The 19,869-nt window shown below is 39.9% G+C and overlaps 1 protein-coding gene across 1 annotated transcript in view; it reads left to right on the forward strand.

Moving 5' to 3' along the window:
* The first annotated feature begins 1,200 nt into the window (after positions 1 to 1,200).
* Positions 1,201 to 19,869, forward strand: part of slc9a5 (solute carrier family 9 member A5) — a 29,038-nt gene continuing 10,369 nt past the window's right edge. The window contains exons 1-11 of the mRNA XM_015368637.2: positions 1,201 to 1,794; positions 7,342 to 7,644; positions 7,765 to 7,928; positions 11,603 to 11,681; positions 12,208 to 12,385; positions 13,636 to 13,856; positions 14,384 to 14,586; positions 15,097 to 15,186; positions 16,088 to 16,158; positions 16,428 to 16,557; positions 19,762 to 19,850. Of these exons, the coding sequence (XP_015224123.2) occupies positions 1,473 to 1,794; positions 7,342 to 7,644; positions 7,765 to 7,928; positions 11,603 to 11,681; positions 12,208 to 12,385; positions 13,636 to 13,856; positions 14,384 to 14,586; positions 15,097 to 15,186; positions 16,088 to 16,158; positions 16,428 to 16,557; positions 19,762 to 19,850 (1,850 nt within the window). The 5' untranslated portion in view covers positions 1,201 to 1,472. The remainder of the gene's footprint in view (positions 1,795 to 7,341; positions 7,645 to 7,764; positions 7,929 to 11,602; positions 11,682 to 12,207; positions 12,386 to 13,635; positions 13,857 to 14,383; positions 14,587 to 15,096; positions 15,187 to 16,087; positions 16,159 to 16,427; positions 16,558 to 19,761; positions 19,851 to 19,869) is intronic.

The raw sequence follows: 19,869 nt of genomic DNA on the forward strand, positions 1-19,869 counted from the left end.
CTGGCTAAATGTATTCCTGTGATCAGCACCATCAACACTCAAGAAATTATTGTCTGTAAACTTTATTCTGATCTAGTTTATGTGGCATCCATTAAGTCAGTCTGGAATCTTACTGGACTAAATTTATTGTCTGAAACCATTAGACACATGAAGTTCTACATGTTACAAAAAGCTTTAAAATGCTGAGATGACATGGATTTAATATCATAGTAGTACACATATTGTGAAGAAATACATCCATAATATGGATATCACTTTTTGCACTGGGAGTCTTAAGTGTGCAAATGTGAAGTTTGTGTAGCAATTATTTACCTGCTTATGATATTTACATATCTTATGTGTAGTTCTAAAGTTGTGAAATTATGAAATTCATCCTTTTTTAATACTTGTTCACACATGAGTCTATTTGAGAATCCCCAAATTACTCATAGTGGCATATTAACAGAAAGATGCTGTTTTTGTTTTCTATTTCTTTTGTATATATTAAATACTATAACCAAATTTAAAAATTGTTTTATCTTCTGAATGCAATTGTCTAACCTTTCTCCTTGCAATTTCTCAATGCAAGACCAGGGACTTGATTGCTTTATGATACACTGAAAATACTGTATTTGGTGTTTACAGTTTTATAGTACTTTTCATCCTATGGGATCCACAAGTGTTGCACATGTAGGAGAGCACACAGATCATCCATCTCCAACTTCGGCCCAACCTGGGAGACGCACAGCAGCCATTCTGCACCAGCAGCCCCACCAGGGCAAAACGCAGCATCCATTCTGCACCAGCAGCCCCACCTGGGAGACACACAGCAGTCACTCTGCACCAGCAACTCTCATCCCCTGTCTGGATCGTTTCACAGAGATTAAAAGACTCCTCCTCTATGAAGACAGAAGCTATCAGAGAAGTCCTCAACCTTTTTCTACTAGCTTATTTTCCTTATCCTCAAATCCTTGCTCTTTCATTCCCGCAGTAAGCTGAAATGATGGAAATAATGCGCTTTTGAGGTTGTCCTTTTTAGTAAAACTAAAGTTTTGCATTGTAAATTCAACTGTATTTAGTTCATATTTAGTTGTAAAAGACTGAAATAATAGCGCATGCGTGTACAATTTTTATTTTTACATTTTTTAATATGGTTCTAGAGTGTGAGAGTAAGAAACAAGAACATCACGATGGGCATCTTACTCACAACCTCGAATACACTCGCACCTGAGAACGTGTTGCGCCAGTGTTACCCAGGGCCACAAGTCCGTTGCTCTGCGCCTTTAAACAGCTGTTCTCGCTTTCGCGGAGGGGGGCAGTCACGTGCGAATATACGCCAGAGGTTTTCCTTGGTACCGTGGCTGGAGGTTGTGCCGCAACCGGGTCTGGAATAGGAAGCTAGTTCCCAGGCTGACAGCGTTTCATTTTAGATTTAATATTTACCAGGCATCTGTAGGCAGGATGGTGTTCTGCCATTGACTGTGCTGGTTAAGATGCTGAGCTGCGCAGCGTACCTGCTTGTAACGGCAGCCACGGAGACTCTGAGTGACCTTTACGTGGCTGAGGCTTCGGTTATTCCTGAGCCGGCTTATGGTCTTTCTTCTGTGTCCACCCCCATTCCCATTGGGGACCCTGCCAATACCGGGGCTACCGCTGTGCTGCCAGATGGGAAGACAGCCGAACCCTGTGACACAGGTGCCGGTTCTCACACGGCGACGATGACCGAGTTTGAGATTGTCAAATGGGAATGGAGCTACGTCCAGGCACCCTACCTTACAGTTATCTGGATTATGATTGCCAGTTTTGCAAAAATACGTAAGTAGCCAATTTGCATATTTTAAAAAGGGATACCAGTACGATTTTATATATAATTTTTAAGGTTTCTGTCGTGTTCCTATAAAGTCTTTAGTCTCTGAACAGCATTTAAGTGTGCACTACATAGGCGTTTTTAGCATAGAGACAAATTTGTAATTGAGCGCCGCTTAATGAAAATGGAATATGAGTAGAAACAATATCAATACATGTTTAGAAAAAAATATGAATTGCCTCAAATAATTTTGAAACCGTTTGGTAAGTTTAACTTTTCCCCTTTTTCTCAGAAATGGCAAAGACGTTCGTTCATTTCCACAGGAATGTTCAGAACATCCTCAGTTTTGTTCGTCTTAATATTTTATTAAAACGCAGGTATTTCCGCTATCTTGATCCTAGCAGTGTTCGCCACTTCTGTTGCTCATAATTAGTCATATAAGCGATCCGGTCCAGCGCTGTATATTATTTTCCACGCAGAGGGGTGAGGAACAATTTGTTAATGCTCCGGCCAAGTGGGGATTGAGATGTGTACATGATGCACTGTAGCATGTTTGTGTTCACATCTTGGAAATGGGGATGTTTTGTCAGAATCACGATTTTTCCTCCGCTGTATCTGCGATAATGAAAAGGACAGTTTGAGGAATATTGAAATATTAATTTCTCTGACCTTGCACTCTGGTGCGTCTCAGTAGATTTGCATTTTTCTTGGTGTCGGTGAGGTCCAGTTATTTACAGGACACTATTTTTTACATTTTTTTTAAGTGAAATATTCTCATGTTTCAGGAATAGATTTTAGTCTTCCTTTTTACAGCCACGTGCAATTGTAAACCCAAACTGTATAAAAAAGAGAGATCCCTGGAAACCCCAAACAAGCACATTCAAAGGAGGAATTTTAAAAGCAGTTATCTGGGCTGTCTTGGATACAACAGACAGAAAAGCACGTTGCAAGTGGAGTTGGACAGTTGTTGCTATTTCAAGGGATTGCAGTGGATGAATATTTTTTTAGACTTAACTGGTAACCATAGGAACTGGATAGACATGTTGGCTCTATGTATAGACAGAATGTTTTAGAATTTTTGTTCAAAATATCTATTACAGTGTATGCAGTTAACATGAGCATGATTTACAGGTTTCTGCTGAAATATTGCAGCACAACTTTCTGATTTCTCACAGAAGTAAATCAATAAGGGAAATCTATACAGTATAGAAATACTACTTAAAAGTTAACTTGGTTTCCAAGAAGAAGCTTGCAGCACTGCCTGTGGGAGGAAAGCTACTAGTGCGCAGAGTGAGGAGAACAAACAGCTGTTCCAGAGAAAGAGTCTGATGTGTGCTCAGCACTTCATCCTGGCTGTTTTTAAAGGCAAGAATGGTCACTGCAATGTCAGAAAACCAGTGAGGAGTCTGTGGTAATTTAATTATTGAATGCCTGAAGCTGCATTAAGTCGTGAACATCCTTAGACCTGTATGCTTGAAAAGCATACAGACTCCTGTCCTTTTCTAAATGTAGAAAGATGAACATGTCAAAGGCAGATGGTCTGCAGAGTCTGGTGTTTGTAGCTTCTGGTATTTCTGGATCCCTCCATAGTGTCTCTTCATGTGTGTTGGCCTTGGTTTAGGATCATGTGTGCAGTTACAGTACTTCACATAAGGCCAGAGGGATAAATCCAGTGTTACTCATGCTCTTGAACTCCGAAATCTCCTCCCTCTCTTCCGCTAAGCACACTGCACACAGAACACAGTGCAGTTCTTCATAACACTCACTTTTGAAAGGCAATAATATAAAGATCAGGTGTCTGGTTTACAAAGTGGAATATGTTCTTTAGAAATCAAGGAAGAAACACAGTGGTTATGCTATGACAACCACTTGTTCCCTGAAGAATCACTTGTAAAATTGCACTGTACTGTATATTATATTTTCAAAGTTTTGTATTTTTATCTTCTTGTGTTTTGCACTATTGTGTCTCTGCCTTTGAGGGTTATCTTTGATTTGTGGGCAGCATCTGGGAACATGAAAGTTTTAACAATGCACTTGCATGTAAATGCTTGATGAAGGCTTTAACTTTTTTTCTCCATTTTTTTCTCACCTTTAGAAAACTTCAGTTTGGTTTTGCAATAATTCCAAATGATCCTCCCATGAAGACCATTCGTGTTAATTAAATAGGCTAATCTGATGTTCATAAAGAGACTGAATTGTATTGTTTATATCTTGGTTTGATGGTGTTTCTGTTATACAGCACTGTCTGCCTGTAGACCAGGTCACCCAACACCAGACCTAACCAATCACTAATCAGCTTTCTCAGCTGCAGGGAAGTTATTAGTGTTCTCTTTTGAGGAAAGGACTATATAGCTTTTCTATTTTAAAATTAACAGCATGTATTTCTACTCCTCAGAAAGTCTTAAAACTGGGTTGCTGTCTTAGGCATGTTCCTTTCAGATACTGGGTGCATGAAAGAAAAACTATCTTGAATATGTTTTTAGGCATCTGACATACAATGATATTCCATTGAACAACCAGAAGGGGTGCCTGCGACATTTTCCTGTAGGCCATTATCTTCTATCAGAAACCTGAAGTGAGAATTAGCACAGTACATCATTAAATATTCACTGTTCACAAGTTTCCCTGCTGAGTGAAGGTGGGAGTAGGTCAGAACCACAGGCTAGTCCACCTGCCTACTGCTGGTCCAGGATCCGGTGCGCTCTGACATCGAGGTTTTTCCTTCTGCTAGGGAAGAAAAGAGTAAAGTGCCTTGGCTCTGACGCAGTTAAGCCAGGAAGGGTTAAACCCTGTTCTACAGATATCTCTGGTTCAAGCCCAGGTTCTGTGCTGTGTCTAGCAGAACACAGTGGGCTTCTGGGTTTGGTGAGACCTTTGTTGGTTCTCTTGGCGTTTAGTGAAGCTGGGGCTCTTGGTAGCTGCTGGGTGCCTGCAGGCTTGCAGTAATGCCAGCCTGAGGAGAGGAGCTCCGGTAATGTCGTATTTGATGCACTTCTTATGTCCAGGTCTGTCAAAGAGAATGTGTTCCAGTCCATAGCTTGGCTGGGAATGAAAAATAACTTAATTTCACATTTATTTCTAAAGAGAAATTTTTGGAATTTCTGTGTTTGAACAAGATGCATTGGATTTCAGCTTTGTTACGAAAGTGGAAGAGTCCTGCTGTACTGTATAAGACTATTTATAAATACTGTATTGCATAATGGAATTTGAATCGATACAGTGTCTGTATCATTCTGGAATCTTCAGCTTATTGAGATAAATTGGTGGCTGTAATTTATTTTCTGTCTGTCCAGAAATTGACATGCTGTATTTCTTTACAGATTTTCTGAAGAGGTGACTAATAATGCTTAACGACATAGTGGGTTTGTTGTATTTTATGTCTAAAGGCTTTCAACCTTCCCTGTAGGTACACTGAAATCAGTTCTCAGATTAATAAAAGTGTTAAAGAAAGTATGTATCTGAGTCACCTCACCTTCTCTTCTCACCTCAATAAGGTCTTCCTGACGCTGCACTTTGTCCCCTTTGAAATTAATTGTATTAACTTTTTTTGCCCCATAGGGAATTTGTCTTGCACATCAAGAGCTCATTAACATACTGTATAACAAATACGACAAGAATTCAACACAATACAATACTATTATTAATACCAACATTCAACACCATCACTCAATCAGAACTCTTCCAATACCATAAGATTAAAAAACAGTCATTTTGCAGATAATCTCTTTTAACGCATAACTTTCTTCTCCTTTTTTTGTTTTTGTAGTACATCTGTGTACTTAGCACAGAGCAATATGTACCAGTGTAGTTTCTCATTTACATTTCTGGCACTCCTGCTGGTTAATTGGCAGTGTAATATCTATTTTTAGCATTGCTAAAGCTGTGTCTTTACAAGCAGAAGTAGATATTTATTAAAAATAGAACATGACATCAGAAAAGCCACAGATGAGAGGTGGCTATGGGTCACTTTGTGCTCTTTTTGTTCTACAGGAGAACTGGAAACAGCTCCCCTCCTGCTATGAGCCTCCCAGTCCCACCACACCACCTGCCTGGCAGGGGACAGTCCAGCAGCATAGCCAGTCAAACCTAACCTGCGTGGGGTTTGGTGACAGGAGAAACTACAGTAGAGAGCCTGGATCACACGATCATGGGGAGAACATGCAAACACCACACAAAATGGGAGAAGACACTGTTAGTCAGTGTGCTGCCCCCAATTCCAGTCATTTATTAAAATGATAAAATAGTTGCGAAATTTCTTAATGTGAAGAAAAAATATTTTCACAACCTATTTTAATGTGGGAGTGCATCTAAATTGTAGTAATGGATTAATCATAGCCAAGTCTTATTTTCAGATGCATTTTGAGAATTACTAGGAGCCCTAATGGTGGAATTAGTTCATAGTTTTATGTGGTCAGGTCGTGTACTGTATGCTGGAGGAGAAGAGCAGAGTTTGTCTTGGCGTGACCCGGTGACCCCAGACTGTGACTGAGGGAAACTCACAGCAGTCTGCAGGCAGGGCACTTAATGATAACAGTTTCCAAAAATATGTCTCACATCAGCCTCTTTAGAACATGATAACAGCTTTTTATATTTTGTTTTTCATTAACCTTTAAATTGGAACTTGGCCTCACAGAAATTAATTTTTCATTTATTTCATTATATGAGAGGCGAGAGCTGCTTTGTTTTTTAAAGGAATGGGATAAAGAAGCTAGTCAGGCTGATGTTTGACCTACGTTTGAAAAAAGTTCATATTTAAAATTATCTTTATTATTATTATATATTTAAAATTATGTAAGATCTATAAATTGAGGCACAAAATGTGCAATCTATCAAAGTCATTCGTTTCCTGTGTGGCATTTAGACAGAGACTTGGCAAATGAAATCCAACATTGAATAGTGCACAGTAATCCATATCGTTAGTACTATAGGAACATGCACTAAACAGATGACATGGGTGCGTCTGAGCAACAGGATGTTACGCACAGATGAGATCTGGGTATTTATGTAGATTCTTCTACATCCTCGTTAATACAATGTGGGGAAGAAATAAAAAAGCAAACAATGCACAGGCGTAGAGCAAAAAATGTAGAATGTAGACCCAGGGACTTTATTCTCAAACATTACCGTGCACTAGTTAAGACCTCATTTTGAAGTGTTGTGTTCAGTTATGGTCAACATATCACAGAAAGATGTTATAGCCTTCGAGTTCAAAGAAGAGCAACAAGAATGATTCCTGGTCTCAGGGGACTGTTGTGTAGGGAGAGGGAGCTGGAAGTTTTTGATCCAAATATACAAATTCCTAATGGGTATAGATTCCCAGGGGACTGTTTCCCACTTAGTAATGAAATAAGGACACATGGTCACAATTAGAGACTCAAGAGAAATTCATTTAGCCGAGGGAATAAGAGACACTATCCAATATCTGAAACAGCTGGTTGAGACCCACTCTGGGCTCCTATAAGAAATGGCTGGATGAACGTTCAGATTTTTTGCTGCTAAACTACCAGGCTAGATGGGCTTATTGCCCCCCTCTCATCTGTCTTGTGTCTCTGCAGTGTTCCACTTGTCCCACAGTGTGACCCGCGTCGTGCCCGAGAGCTGCCTGCTCATCCTGCTGGGACTGGGACTTGGGGGCATTGTGCTGGCCGCCACGAAGAAGCCAGAGTACCAGCTTCACCCCGAGCTGTTCTTTCTCTTCCTGTTGCCTCCCATCGTGCTCGACTCCGGCTACTTCATGCCCAGCAGACTCTTCTTTGACAACATCGGCACCATCTTAATGTACGCAGTGATCGGCACGCTGTGGAACTCCTTCAGCACAGGCCTCTGCCTTTGGGGTGTCAAAGGAGCTGGGCTGATGGGTGAGTCAAGTCACACTCACATCTGGTCAGAATTCATTCATTTCAATACCCTGTACGTCTGTTTGACGAGGAAACATTTATTTAGATTTTGTATCCCTTTTCCTCTGATGAAATTTTTAGATTGTAATGTAAATGCTGGGCTGATGGACTTCCTGCTGTTCGGGAGCCTGATCTCGGCAGTGGACCCTGTGGCGGTGTTGGCTGTGTTTGAGGAGGTCCATGTCAATGAGACGCTCTTCATCATTGTGTTTGGGGAGTCTCTGCTCAATGATGCCGTCACTGTGGTAAGAGATCCTGCAGGTGCAATGCGCCTTTATTCTCCATCCCCCTTTAAGACATGATATTTTGTTGTTACTGTTAAGGTTTCGTATTTAAACTACACTGGATATACAGTTTACTTTACAGGCAGCTGAGGTTGATGGGAAAAATGTATGTTCTGCCTAGTGTTTCAGTTTAGAATGATAATTCCCTTTGTAGCTAAGGTGTAAAATAAAAATAATTGATGGCTTGCTATCCATTAATAAGGTCCATTAATTGTTTTTTTATATCACTATACCCCTTAAGGTGGATGCATACACTGTTAGCATACATATGTGTTTACTTATAATTCTTTATTTGTTATCCCGTCCTCGTGAGTTACACAGTGTCGGAGTCACCGCAAGTGAAATGTGTGGCATGGGTGAAGAAAAGTACTCCTGAATTCACAGTGTTTCTGGTTCTGGATCTGAAGACAATCTGAATAGGCTAGAAACTTGAGTTTCAAGTCTCAACATAGAGTCAGAACCCAGACAGATGTCCTGATGACATCTTGGTTTGGAGTTGCCTGACCAACCACTTGAAATATACCTTGGACTGTCTTCTATAAAAGAGCTTGTGAGGGGTGCTGTGCAGTTGGGGCTACCCTTTCAAATGTGTACAAATAGTTTTTGTAAGATGCAACTGTCCTACTGGGTGTTAGTAGATGCTAGTGCAGGTTCACATGTTTAGTTCAGAGTCTTTCCTTTTTTTGTTAATTTTTGTTTCAACTGTAATAAAGATGGGACTTCTCCTGCACCTCCTGTCTAGTGTCCAAGTCAGCAAGATTTTCCTGTGTGAGGATCCTCAGAAGGCTGTCCCGAGGCAGGGATCTGAGGGATCAGCATGAATGAAATTTGAAAATGTTTTATTCATTTCAATTTTACTTAATTATCTTCTGTAATCTGTTTTTGTTGGTTATACACTAGAGCAAACAGACAGTGTAAATTCTGATAATTAAAACATAACATGTTGTGAGGTTGTATTAGTTACTGGGTGACAGTGGTATTTTTTGTTATTACTGATTTGATTTTAAGCAAGTGTTTGACTTCAGAATATTATAAATCATATTAATCTAAAAAAATAGTATCACTCTTTTTATTGTTTTTGCTTTTTAAAATTGTTTTCTTCATTACTCCATTGGAAAAAAGAAATACAGGGAGCAGTTCCCACAGAGAAGCTGACTGCAGGCTTCCAGACTTCCTCACAGTGCCTAAGGGGAGACATTTTCACCATCTGTGCAAGTGACTGGCTAATGCAGGCTAATGCAGGCTTTAATAGTCAAATGCAGTTGTGTAAATAAAAACTACATTTTTGCTGATGAGCTTTAACACGATGACCAAAGGTGGGAAAGAAATGTAGCGTTTTGAACTTCAGAACAGAGAGAAATGGCAGTGAATAGCAGGTGAATTCATACATACTGATGTACCAGGAACTGGAGTTCTAGATACTAACCTCACACCATTATTAACAGGAAGATATAAAATTGGTGCAATTACACTTATTAGAAGCTGAGCCTCAGCTGAGCATTGTGAGGAATATGCAATTATCTCCTTGGAAACTTTGCAGAGTCCAAGTGGGATTGTGCAGAATACATCAACTGGACTAGAGCTTTCATAAGGAAACATTCATTATTATCAGCAGTCTTAATATGAATGATAAATACTGCATAGCATTAAGAGGTCTGTAATGGCTTTATAATTTCTAGATTGCAAGTTTCAAGTTTCGTAAGGCAGCTCTGGCTTGTTTGGTGTTAGCTCCTGGTGTTGCTGCAATGGCATATACAGTACATCTACTATACATTCATAATTAGTGCCATCAGATATGTGTTGGCACCCCCCCATCAACTTCGTAAAGCCAGTCCTGTAACCCTATCTGTAGATGGTTCTGTACTTGAGCTTCAATCAAAATTGAAAATTTTGAAAAAAATTGATATTCGAATCTGGCTTAACATTCGACCCACATGTGCAGCATACTGTCAAAACATCTTTTGCAATGCTATCACTAACTGTGGCTGAAAAGCTGATCAACACATTTGTGTTCTCTCGAATTGACTACTGTAATGCTCTACGTGCTGGGGTATCTAAATCTACTCTGAACAAACTGCAGTATGTCCAAAATTCAGCAGCCAAAATCCTGACCAGGTCTAGTGCAAGTGTTCACATTACTCCTATCCTGGAGTCCTTGCACTGGCTTCCGGTCAAATTCCGTGTAGACTTTAAAATCCTCATGGTCACGTATAAGGCTCTGCATGGCTTGGCACCTCAGTACCTGTCTGAACTATTATCCCCCTACTCCCCACCTTGCAACCTTTGCTCTTCTATTACTGCTCTCCCTACTGTCCTCCAAGCACGTCTACATTGTATGGGTGACAGGGCCTTCTCCTGTTATGCCCCCAAGCTCTGGAACTCTCTCCGCAAGGATATCAGAGAGTCACCTTCTCTAAACTCCTTCAAATCCAGACTCAAAACCCTCTTCTTTAGAAAAGCCTTAACTGAACTGGTTTCATTCTTCACCCCTCTGCTTTTCTTAGTTCCAGCATCCACGGTCTCCTCTTTATATTGTAATTGTGTTTTATCTTGTGTATTCTTCTTATTTATTGTTGTTGTCATCCTGTAAAGCACTTTGAGAAGCCACCTTTAAAGGCACTATATAAAATAAAGTTTATTATTACTATTATAAACACTGGGAAGAGGTGACATAAAAAGTTATGTCAGGATTGGGCTATCCAAGATTGCGGTGCCATTCTTCTATAAACACCTGGAGGAGATCCTTGGATTAAAAAGATATTACATTTTAAATTAGAAGAATGGTATGAAAGGCCTCTTCTAATTTGTAACATTTCTTAACCTCTTTCTGAGCGAGCTTGTCATTGCTCGCTTGGTTTCATCTAGAGGATTATATATTTATGTCTCAGGTTTATGTCGAAGATTTGAATGTCCCAGCTCTTCCAATATTTTTTTCAAATGTTTTAAATCATTTGAAGAGAACTTGAAATCAAACTATTCAAAAATAAAAATAAATAATAATTAATTAAAAATAATTCCTTACACTTATATAGTGCTTTTCTGGACACTCCACTCAAAGTGCTTTACAGGTAATGGGGATCCCCTCCGTCACCACCAGTGTGTTGCCCCTCCTGGATAATGCAACAGCAGCCAGACTGCATCAGTACGCTCACCACACACCAGCTCTCAGTGGGGAGGGGAACAGAGTAACAAAGCCAAAGTGACAAAACCAGTTCAGAGATTGGGATTATTAGGAGGCCATGATTGGTAAGGGCCAATGGGAAATTTGGCCAGGACATGGGTGTAACACCCCTACTCTTTTCAAGAAACACCCTGGAATTTTTAATAACCACAGAGTCAGGACCTCGGTTTTATATCGATTTGAAGGACGGCGCCTTTTTTACTTTGTAGTGTCCCTCTCACTATACTGGCTCATTTGGACCCACAAAGACCACAGGGTGAGAGCTCCCTACTGATCCCACTGACACCTCTTCCAGCAGCAACCTTAGCTTTCCCAGGAGGTCTCTCATCCACATACTGACCCGGAACACACCTGCTGAGCTTCAGTGGGCTGCCAGTTTCTGAGTTGCAGGGGGATATAGCTGCTGATGTAAGCTTAAAGCTAAATAGTAAGCTTTTTGTATTTTTTCCCTGAGGTACTGTACAAGGTTTTCAACTCTTTTGTTGAGATGGGAACAGATCGTGTGCGCCCTGTGGATTATGTGAAAGGAGTTGGTAAGTAGTTATATTTGTTGTGGAGTTAAAATACATTTTTTATAATTAAATGTTCAAATAGATTATTGAAAGTACTGGCACGTTCTTACAAATTGTAGCTCTTTTTCTCCGAAGTGAATTGAGGTGAGTGGCCCCATTTTTTCACAAGGCAAGATGCCTTGAGCAGAGGAAAAAGGGCTGAGCTATTTTACTCATTGTGATGCTCAGTTGCGTTGATACTGTAAAAAGCATCAGCAATAAAGCCAGTCACAAGCATGTGATTTCATGCCCATACTCACTTTTGTTTGGAATGTTTTATTATTTAAATTTTAATTTATTTAAAGCTAAATGGTACAAGACAGTGCAATCTGTGAACCTGTTTGAGTAGCTTTGATATGTAGCAGAGTTGAAACTGTTTCTTATGCCTGCAATTTTAAGGCAGTGATTAGTTTTTATCCAGTATCTTCAGGTGTCCTGTTTGTTGACCTGCTGCTATACATGCCTGAGGAATTACAATCCGCATCCCTCTCTCTTTCTTCACATCCAGCCTCCTTCTTTGTGGTGAGCCTCGGGGGTACTGTGATTGGTCTGATCTTTGCCTTTGTGCTGGCGCTCATCACACGCTTCACCAAGCGAGTGCGCATCATCGAGCCTCTGTTTGTCTTCCTGCTGGTGTACCTGGCCTACCTAACGGCCGAGATGGTCTCCCTGTCCTCTATACTGGCGTGAGTGTCCGACCCAGAGGGTCATGGCTCTGTCAGTCTGAGAAATGATGGATTCTAACAGTCTGGACTCTCACCTGCATCCACTTGAACCTCCGGGAGCACTGGACAGAATAAAGAACAAACAAGTGCGCATTATTCAACCTATTTGAGGGAGAATTCCTATATTTGATCCTTTTCAGCAGTAGGCATTGCTGTCTTAAGTCAGCATAACATGGAGATTTTCAAGCATGACTCATTAAAACCATTTATAGCATCTCGGTTTAGCACTGAGGGTGTAAAGATCATATTACATTGTCAGCAGGATATAGTAAATTCTATTAATAATACAGAAGGCATCTGTATGTTTTGGGAATCATTGCCAAACACATTAGATATAGCAGATATACTAGCTTGTTAGAACATAAAGAAAATATTTTTTTCTTTAAAAACCTATAAATAAGAATATTTATATTCCATTCATTTACCCTGAAACTGGCAATTTGTCTTAAAGATATGTCTAAAATTAAGATAAGAAATGTCATTCAAGATTTGCTGCATTTATTACAGTTTTCTGGTGATATTAAATCAGCCATTAAAAACCCACACAGCCACCTCCGCAGGGCTGTGTGTCATTCCGCCTGCCTGGTACACTCTCCCCCTTCTCTCTGCATCCTGATTGATCCTCCTTATTCCACTGGACTTGCCTCTCATTATGCACACAGCTGAAACAAGGATAGAAACTTTTTTGTATAGAACTGTACAAGTGTTCCTATCATTATTAATGTAACTACTTTGTAGTTCTGTCCATCTTATTTATGGTGTGCCGATATTGTATATTGCTTTTGTTCTTTAACATACCAGAAATGGTAATTCCAGTTCTTAGAAAGGATATTGTTAAATATTTTTGTTTGGGTACTGCAGCTGGAGCAAATGAGACTGGTGTTGTCTTTAGTGCTCTCTTCTGATCATCAGTAGTTTAGCAATTGTATAAATTTAATTAAATCACCTTGTTACTGGTGCTTAATTTTAGATAAAATAGTTCTTCAGTCTGGAAAAAAACTGTTCACAGTGGATTCAAATATTAAGAGTTTTTAATAGAAGGAAATTAATACAAAAAAGTCAAATTAATATTTTCTATCCATTTTAAAAATGCAGTTACATGGTGAGTGAGTCTTCGTGGTTAATTCTGACAAGGCAGCTGCAAATGAGTTTTTTCCAGACATTCCCACCCTGTTGCATGCTGCGGCTGAGGTACTCTGTACATTTTGCAGGATGACATTCTGTGGGATATGCTGCAAGAAATATGTGGAAGCCAACATTTCGCAGAAGTCCCGCACCACGGTCAAGTACACCATGAAGACTCTTGCCAGCATCGCGGAGACCATCATCTTCATCTTCCTTGGCATCTCGGCTGTGGACAGCTCCAAGTGGGCATGGGACACTGGCCTGGTGCTCTCCACACTGTTCTTCATCTTTGTCCTGAGAGCCATAGGTGAACAGCATTCTCCCTGCCCACACTCTACCTGCTGCTGGTTACATTTCTACCCCAAGAGAAATGCACTGGAGAAATATCTGCTGGTCAGATTCCTCTCTAGACTGGAAATGCACTGTGTCTCATTAGAAGTGTCACAACATTTCAGGCAGTACAGCTGCCAACAGCCTTAGCAGAGTAATGTTTGTGTACACAGATCCACCCAGGACTCCGGAAATAAAGTTCTTGATTTGGTTTTGCATGAACTATGCTTGTAGGGGGAAATACAACTGGATATATTGAAGACCTGTTTAATAAGACACTATGCAATTAAAACACATTTTTAGATAGTTTTAACAAAAGATTAAAATACTGAGTGGTACTGTTCCATCGTGCTGAGACAAAGTGCAGTGTTAACTCAAAGAGCCACTGGTGTTAGTAACTAGCTGTCAAGAATCAAAGGAACAATGGTGATGTATATTATTTGAGTTTGAGAGGGAAGCAATCTGCCATTTGTTAATGTGTAATTTGTGTGTGTGTCTCCGAAGGTGTTGTTTTTCAGACCTGGGTATTGAATCAGTTCAGACTCTGCCCCCTAGATAAGATCGATCAGGTGGTGATGTCATACGGTGGCCTCAGAGGTGCAGTGGCTTTTGCGCTGGTGATTTTACTCAATGAAACCAAGGTGAAGGCAAAGGACTACTTTGTGGCAACAACCATTATTGTAGTTTTCTTCACAGTGATTATTCAGGTAAGTGTTATATTTTTCTACTAGCAAAACAGCGCTCTTTCAAAAAACTGTCCTGTCCTAAATTTTATATTCTCTGTATTGTAATATATTAAAATTTGTTAAAATACAAAACATTTTCCAGTAGTAGCAACAGAACAGACTTTAACATCAAATATCCGCAAAGAGCAGAATGTCTGGCAATGTTCAGCTGTCTTTAATGAAGAAAGCCTGCAATTCTGCAGGAAAACATTTTTAAACCCCATTTTTATGGCTGCTTCTCAGCAGCACAGTGACAAAGAGCCTGTTATTGTGTTGAATGCAAGGAGTGATGGGATCTGTAATTGCACTGCCTGCTGTGTCAAAACAGAGGCCAAGGCATTTGTATCCATGGGGTGCTGCCCAGGTGCTCAGTGCAATTCAGCACTAGAGACCATTTCAATAGTGGGAAGACCCATCTCTACGTTAAAAGCCACAATTCCTCAATCTAAGTATCCGTTTTTTAATGGCAATTGTTTTGATCTGTCTTCCCAGGGCCTGACCATTAAGCCCCTTGTGAAGTGGCTGAAAGTGAAGCGCAGCAGCCAGCACAAACCCACTCTGAATGAGGAGATTCACGACAGGGTGGGTGACCTGTGCCACAGAGCAGATGCCAATGAATGAAAATGAAATGATTTTTTATTCTGATCATAATTTTTATAGATTATATTGTACCTGACAATTTAAGTGTTTGAGGTTTAGTTGGATCCCCTCTGCAGGTTTCAAGCTCTTTCAAGTTGAATCAATTTGACATCAAAGACACCTGGATTGTTTTGATGCCCTGAGAAAAAAGTGCTTTTGTTTGTTGTCTGCCCTTCACATCTCCTCCAACAGAAACCGCCAACTAGAATAGATGAAAAGATTGTTTCTTTCATCAACTCATCAGGCAAACCCACCTGTACTCTAAGAACCACAGTCCCTCCCCACTTGCAGAGGCGTGATGTTACAGAGAGTGGTTTCGAGAAGGATCTCAGTGATATCTGAGAGGCACTCTGCACAACCTTTTATCTGCCAAGACAAAACCTGCTCAACCGTCCCCAGAGTATGCAGATCCCCTATGGGCTTTGTTAGCCAGCTTCAGGCTGGTGGAAGACTGTCATTCTTGGCTGCGAGGGATACCCAGTGGGTGAGCCTGACCTGCTCTCCTGCCTGCTGGAGGGGCTCCTGTGCAGTCCACTCTCAGCTTGGCCCTCCGGGTTTGGCTTTTTCCCTGAGTCCCTGCAGTGCTGTGGAAGCACTACAGCTGCTCCAGAGATTGGAATTGACTGTTGCCATGGTCACTCTTCCTGAGGCAATAGGGAAAAAAATATGAAACTATGAAGATTGGAATCCCAGTGTATAACTTTATTACACACTAAAAACATTTTTGAAAATGATGTAAAGATCACTTTTGTTTCAGGAAGGAACATGATCCTTTAATGAGATCCAAAATATGTTCCTGTGGTGACAGTGTGTTAACCAGACTTTCTGCTTGCTCGCTCTCCAGGCCTTTGACCACATTCTGGCAGCTGTGGAAGACATCTCTGGTCTCCATGGTTACCACCACTGGAGAGACAAGTGAGTCTACCTAACAGATGAAGTGTGGACTGCATCCCACTGATCTGATCATTCTTCACCTGGGCAGCTTCTTAAATATTCTATCAAATTGATTAATACTATAACTTTTAGCAGGAGAAGTGGATATACAAAAGGAAGACAGCATAATGAATATCATTCTTGGGAGGGGTAAATTGTATGTGTCTTAGATATACTACAAAATATATTATACATTTACAGATTTTTAAAATTGTTTTCTGATTCTTTTTACCCTCAAATTCCCAATCTAGGTGGGAGCACTTTGACAAGCAGTACCTGAGCCAGGTGCTCATGCGGAAATCTGCCTATCGCATCAAAGATGATATCTGGGATATGTATCAGAAACTGAACGTCAGAGATGCCATCAGCTTTGTTGACCAAGTAAGAATTTCTGTTTTTATGTGTGAAGTGTTTTAGGATTAATATAGCACCCTAAACAAAAGTTGTCAGATTGCTTACGACCTTAAACTGAAGGTGGATTTGGTAGGTGCACATTACTAAAAACCTGCTGAGTACCTGAAACTACAAACATACTATCAGAATGTCTAGTTACAAATGCAGGATAATGTTATTTGTAATTATACAAAATATGTTAAATTTGTATAATGCACTGATAAGACCCAATTTAGAATGTTATGCAAAACTGGAGTCACCATGTTAAAAGAACACTACTCTGAAATCAGTCCAGTGCAAAGCAACCTGATACATCCCCAAGCTTAAACCAATTTCCAAAACTGACAGGCTAAAGAAAGTGAATCTCACCAGTAAAATGGGACACAATTCATGTACTGTATATATATCCTGAAATGCATTGACAAAGTCACCCCAGAATAAACAGTGAAATATGACCCACAGGACACAAGAGGAAACTACAATGAAGTGTATTTAAAAATAAGAACAGGATTTTTTACACAAAAAGTTGTGGGTGTCTGGAGCAGACCATGTTGTCCTAGCTTCTGTCAAGCAAACAGCTGGATAAGATCCATAGATAATTGATCAGTTAGCTACTTGCCAATTAACTAGGCTAGATGGGGTCATTTGTAACCATTCTTATGTTTCTTTACAAGATGTAATTCTGCTTCTTTCCATGTGGTGGTGCAATTGACCAAGTTATTGTCTAGGTAAGCCATTGCACTGCACAAGTAGAGAGTGTGTGTTTCAGAATCTAAGCCTGTTCACCCTACTGGTTTCAGCATGGCAGCACTGGATACTGTCAAGAGATAGCTAATGCTCCTTTTATTCACAGCTTTATATATAGTACTTTTTACTGTAGCATCACATTGTACATCGCATATTTGCATTGCCTGATTAGAAAAAGCTAAGTTTAATTTGGACGATCATACCACTTTATGCCACTTTTATGGCATAAATAAATGACAATGTAACAGTATAAGTGATTATAATACAAAAGAATAAAAAGAACAGAACAATTTGAAAAGATAAACTTGTCTTCTGATTTATTCCATGCTCTGTTGTATGTTTTCCTGGGTTGTGCAGCAGGCTGTTATTATCAGCTCTGGAGAGTAGCTCATCCACCCTTCCTTTGCACCTGGATTGCACCCCTGCAGATAACTGTCATTACTGGAGCAGGCAGGGTGTAATTGCATACAGCAGTGCATTCAGAATATGGCATAGATTACACAGATGCTGAAATGTTGATGTCTGCTTTGGGATAATTAGCCGTCTTCTGCCAGCCTTTTTCATGTAAATACTCCTCAAACAATACTGCCTGATGGGCTTTCTGAGTGCAGATCTTATGCAAAGCTTGTTTGCTCTGTGAAGGCAGATACTGTAGAAAGGCATATATGAAAAACATTCACAAAGGAAAACTATCTGGAATACGGCAAGTAAGAGAATGATGGATACTTTTCTAAGCTGTAAATCTTGGACAGGAATTCTCACATTCAGATCAGGAAAACAAACTAAATGTAAGATGGGACACAGGCTGGATGAAGTTGCCTATGAAAAGACTTACATTGATACATCATTTTCATTATCTAGATAATGTGGGGAACAAATAACAAAGGCAGCTAACAAAATGTCAGCATCTGTAAGTAAAAGCATTGGGTTAAAATTATTGTTGCATTAAAACTGTTCAAAACACTACAACATACTTTATGCTGTAGTATACAATTTTGATCAATGTGATACAAAAATACACACAAATGCAACCTAAGAGGAAGGATATTAAAATGAGTCGAGGAACATTTTTACACATAGAGTTGTAGGAGTATGGACAAGATACTTGGCTGTGTTGGAGAAGTTAAGAGGCTGACTTCTTTCAAGACATTCCTGAATGAGATACTGGAATCTAACAGCTACAAGCAAACCCCAAAAAGATGGATGGGTCAAATGCTCTCATGTTGTTTGAAAACATCATGTTCTTCTGAGCCACCCTAGCTGGCAGTGGCTGTTCACTGACTGGAGGCTCTTCTGAGGTCCAGGAACAAGGAATCTCAAATGGATAGGAAAACAGTTTCCAGCCACATCCATCCCAAATCATTAGCAACACACTGCACAAAACAAGGTTAAAAGTAATAGACCTAGAGATTTTAAGCCCTTTATAACTTCATAAAAAATCTCCACTGCTCTTTTTTTCAAACATGTTCCTTGACCCTCAATTTCTAAGGCTATTACAGATGCCATTCCCTCCTTATTAGATTTAGTGAAACATTTTGGTGATGCTTACAAAAATGCCTAATTTCAGAGGGGTGAGATTTCCCCAGAGAATTAATTAGCTCCAGGGCAGGACTGGGTTGCCATTACAATATCAAAGTTTAAGATAAAAAGATAAAGACTTAATCCCGGAGGAAAAAATATACAGTTTGCTTTAAGTAATTTTTAGTCAAATTCATACTAGTGATAACTATTACTAGAATATAAGATTCATTTGAGCTTTTTATTTTCTGATAAAAAGAATCTGTGTTTTAGTGATGTCCTAATAGAATATTTTTCAGGTCTTTGAACAATGGAGAGAATGGTGCTAGAACACAATTCAAGTTTTGACTACTTCTAAGCTCTTTCTTTTTCTATTTGATAGTTTGTAATCCTGCTGCCATACACTGTGATGTAGGACAGTTGTGTTTCTAAATCCTAGAAAAAGTGAAATTTCCTCTGCCCTTGAGCCACACCACAGAACTTCCCGGTGCTGAGCTGGACAGCTAATATTAGTACAGGGACTCAATCTTCCAAATCAACCAGTCCCTGAGGCCACCCATCAACTCAACAAAGGAAATGGCAAGGTGTTACATTGTTCTCAAATGAAAGAATGGTAAAAAATGTTTCTATAAATAAAGGATTAACTGCCAATTTAATTTGAACTTTCACACTTAAAACTGGAAAGGAAATTGTATTTTTCAGTGTACATTGTACAATAGTAGTTTTAATGAGTTTGTTTATAGAAAACTGCACATACTGTAGTTCTCAGTTGCATGTCATAAATTGGACTTATGACAGATTTGTTGTCAAATGTCTTTTCAGTGTTAAGGACCTCCATGAAAAGAACGCAATTGTAGCTCAGACTCCGACACTCACTGAGTGTGGGTGGGACGCTTTGTTAATGTTCAGTTCTGCTATTTTTTCCAGGGTGGTCACGTTCTCTCATCTGCCAAGCTGGTCCTGCCGTCCATGCCCAGCAGAACCTCCTTCTCCGAGAACTCCGTCACTAACCTGCTGTGAGCTGCCGTCTCAAGG

Source organism: Lepisosteus oculatus, chromosome 20 (genome assembly GCF_040954835.1).
Source record: "Lepisosteus oculatus isolate fLepOcu1 chromosome 20, fLepOcu1.hap2, whole genome shotgun sequence".
Taxonomy (NCBI): Eukaryota; Metazoa; Chordata; class Actinopteri; order Semionotiformes; family Lepisosteidae; genus Lepisosteus; species Lepisosteus oculatus.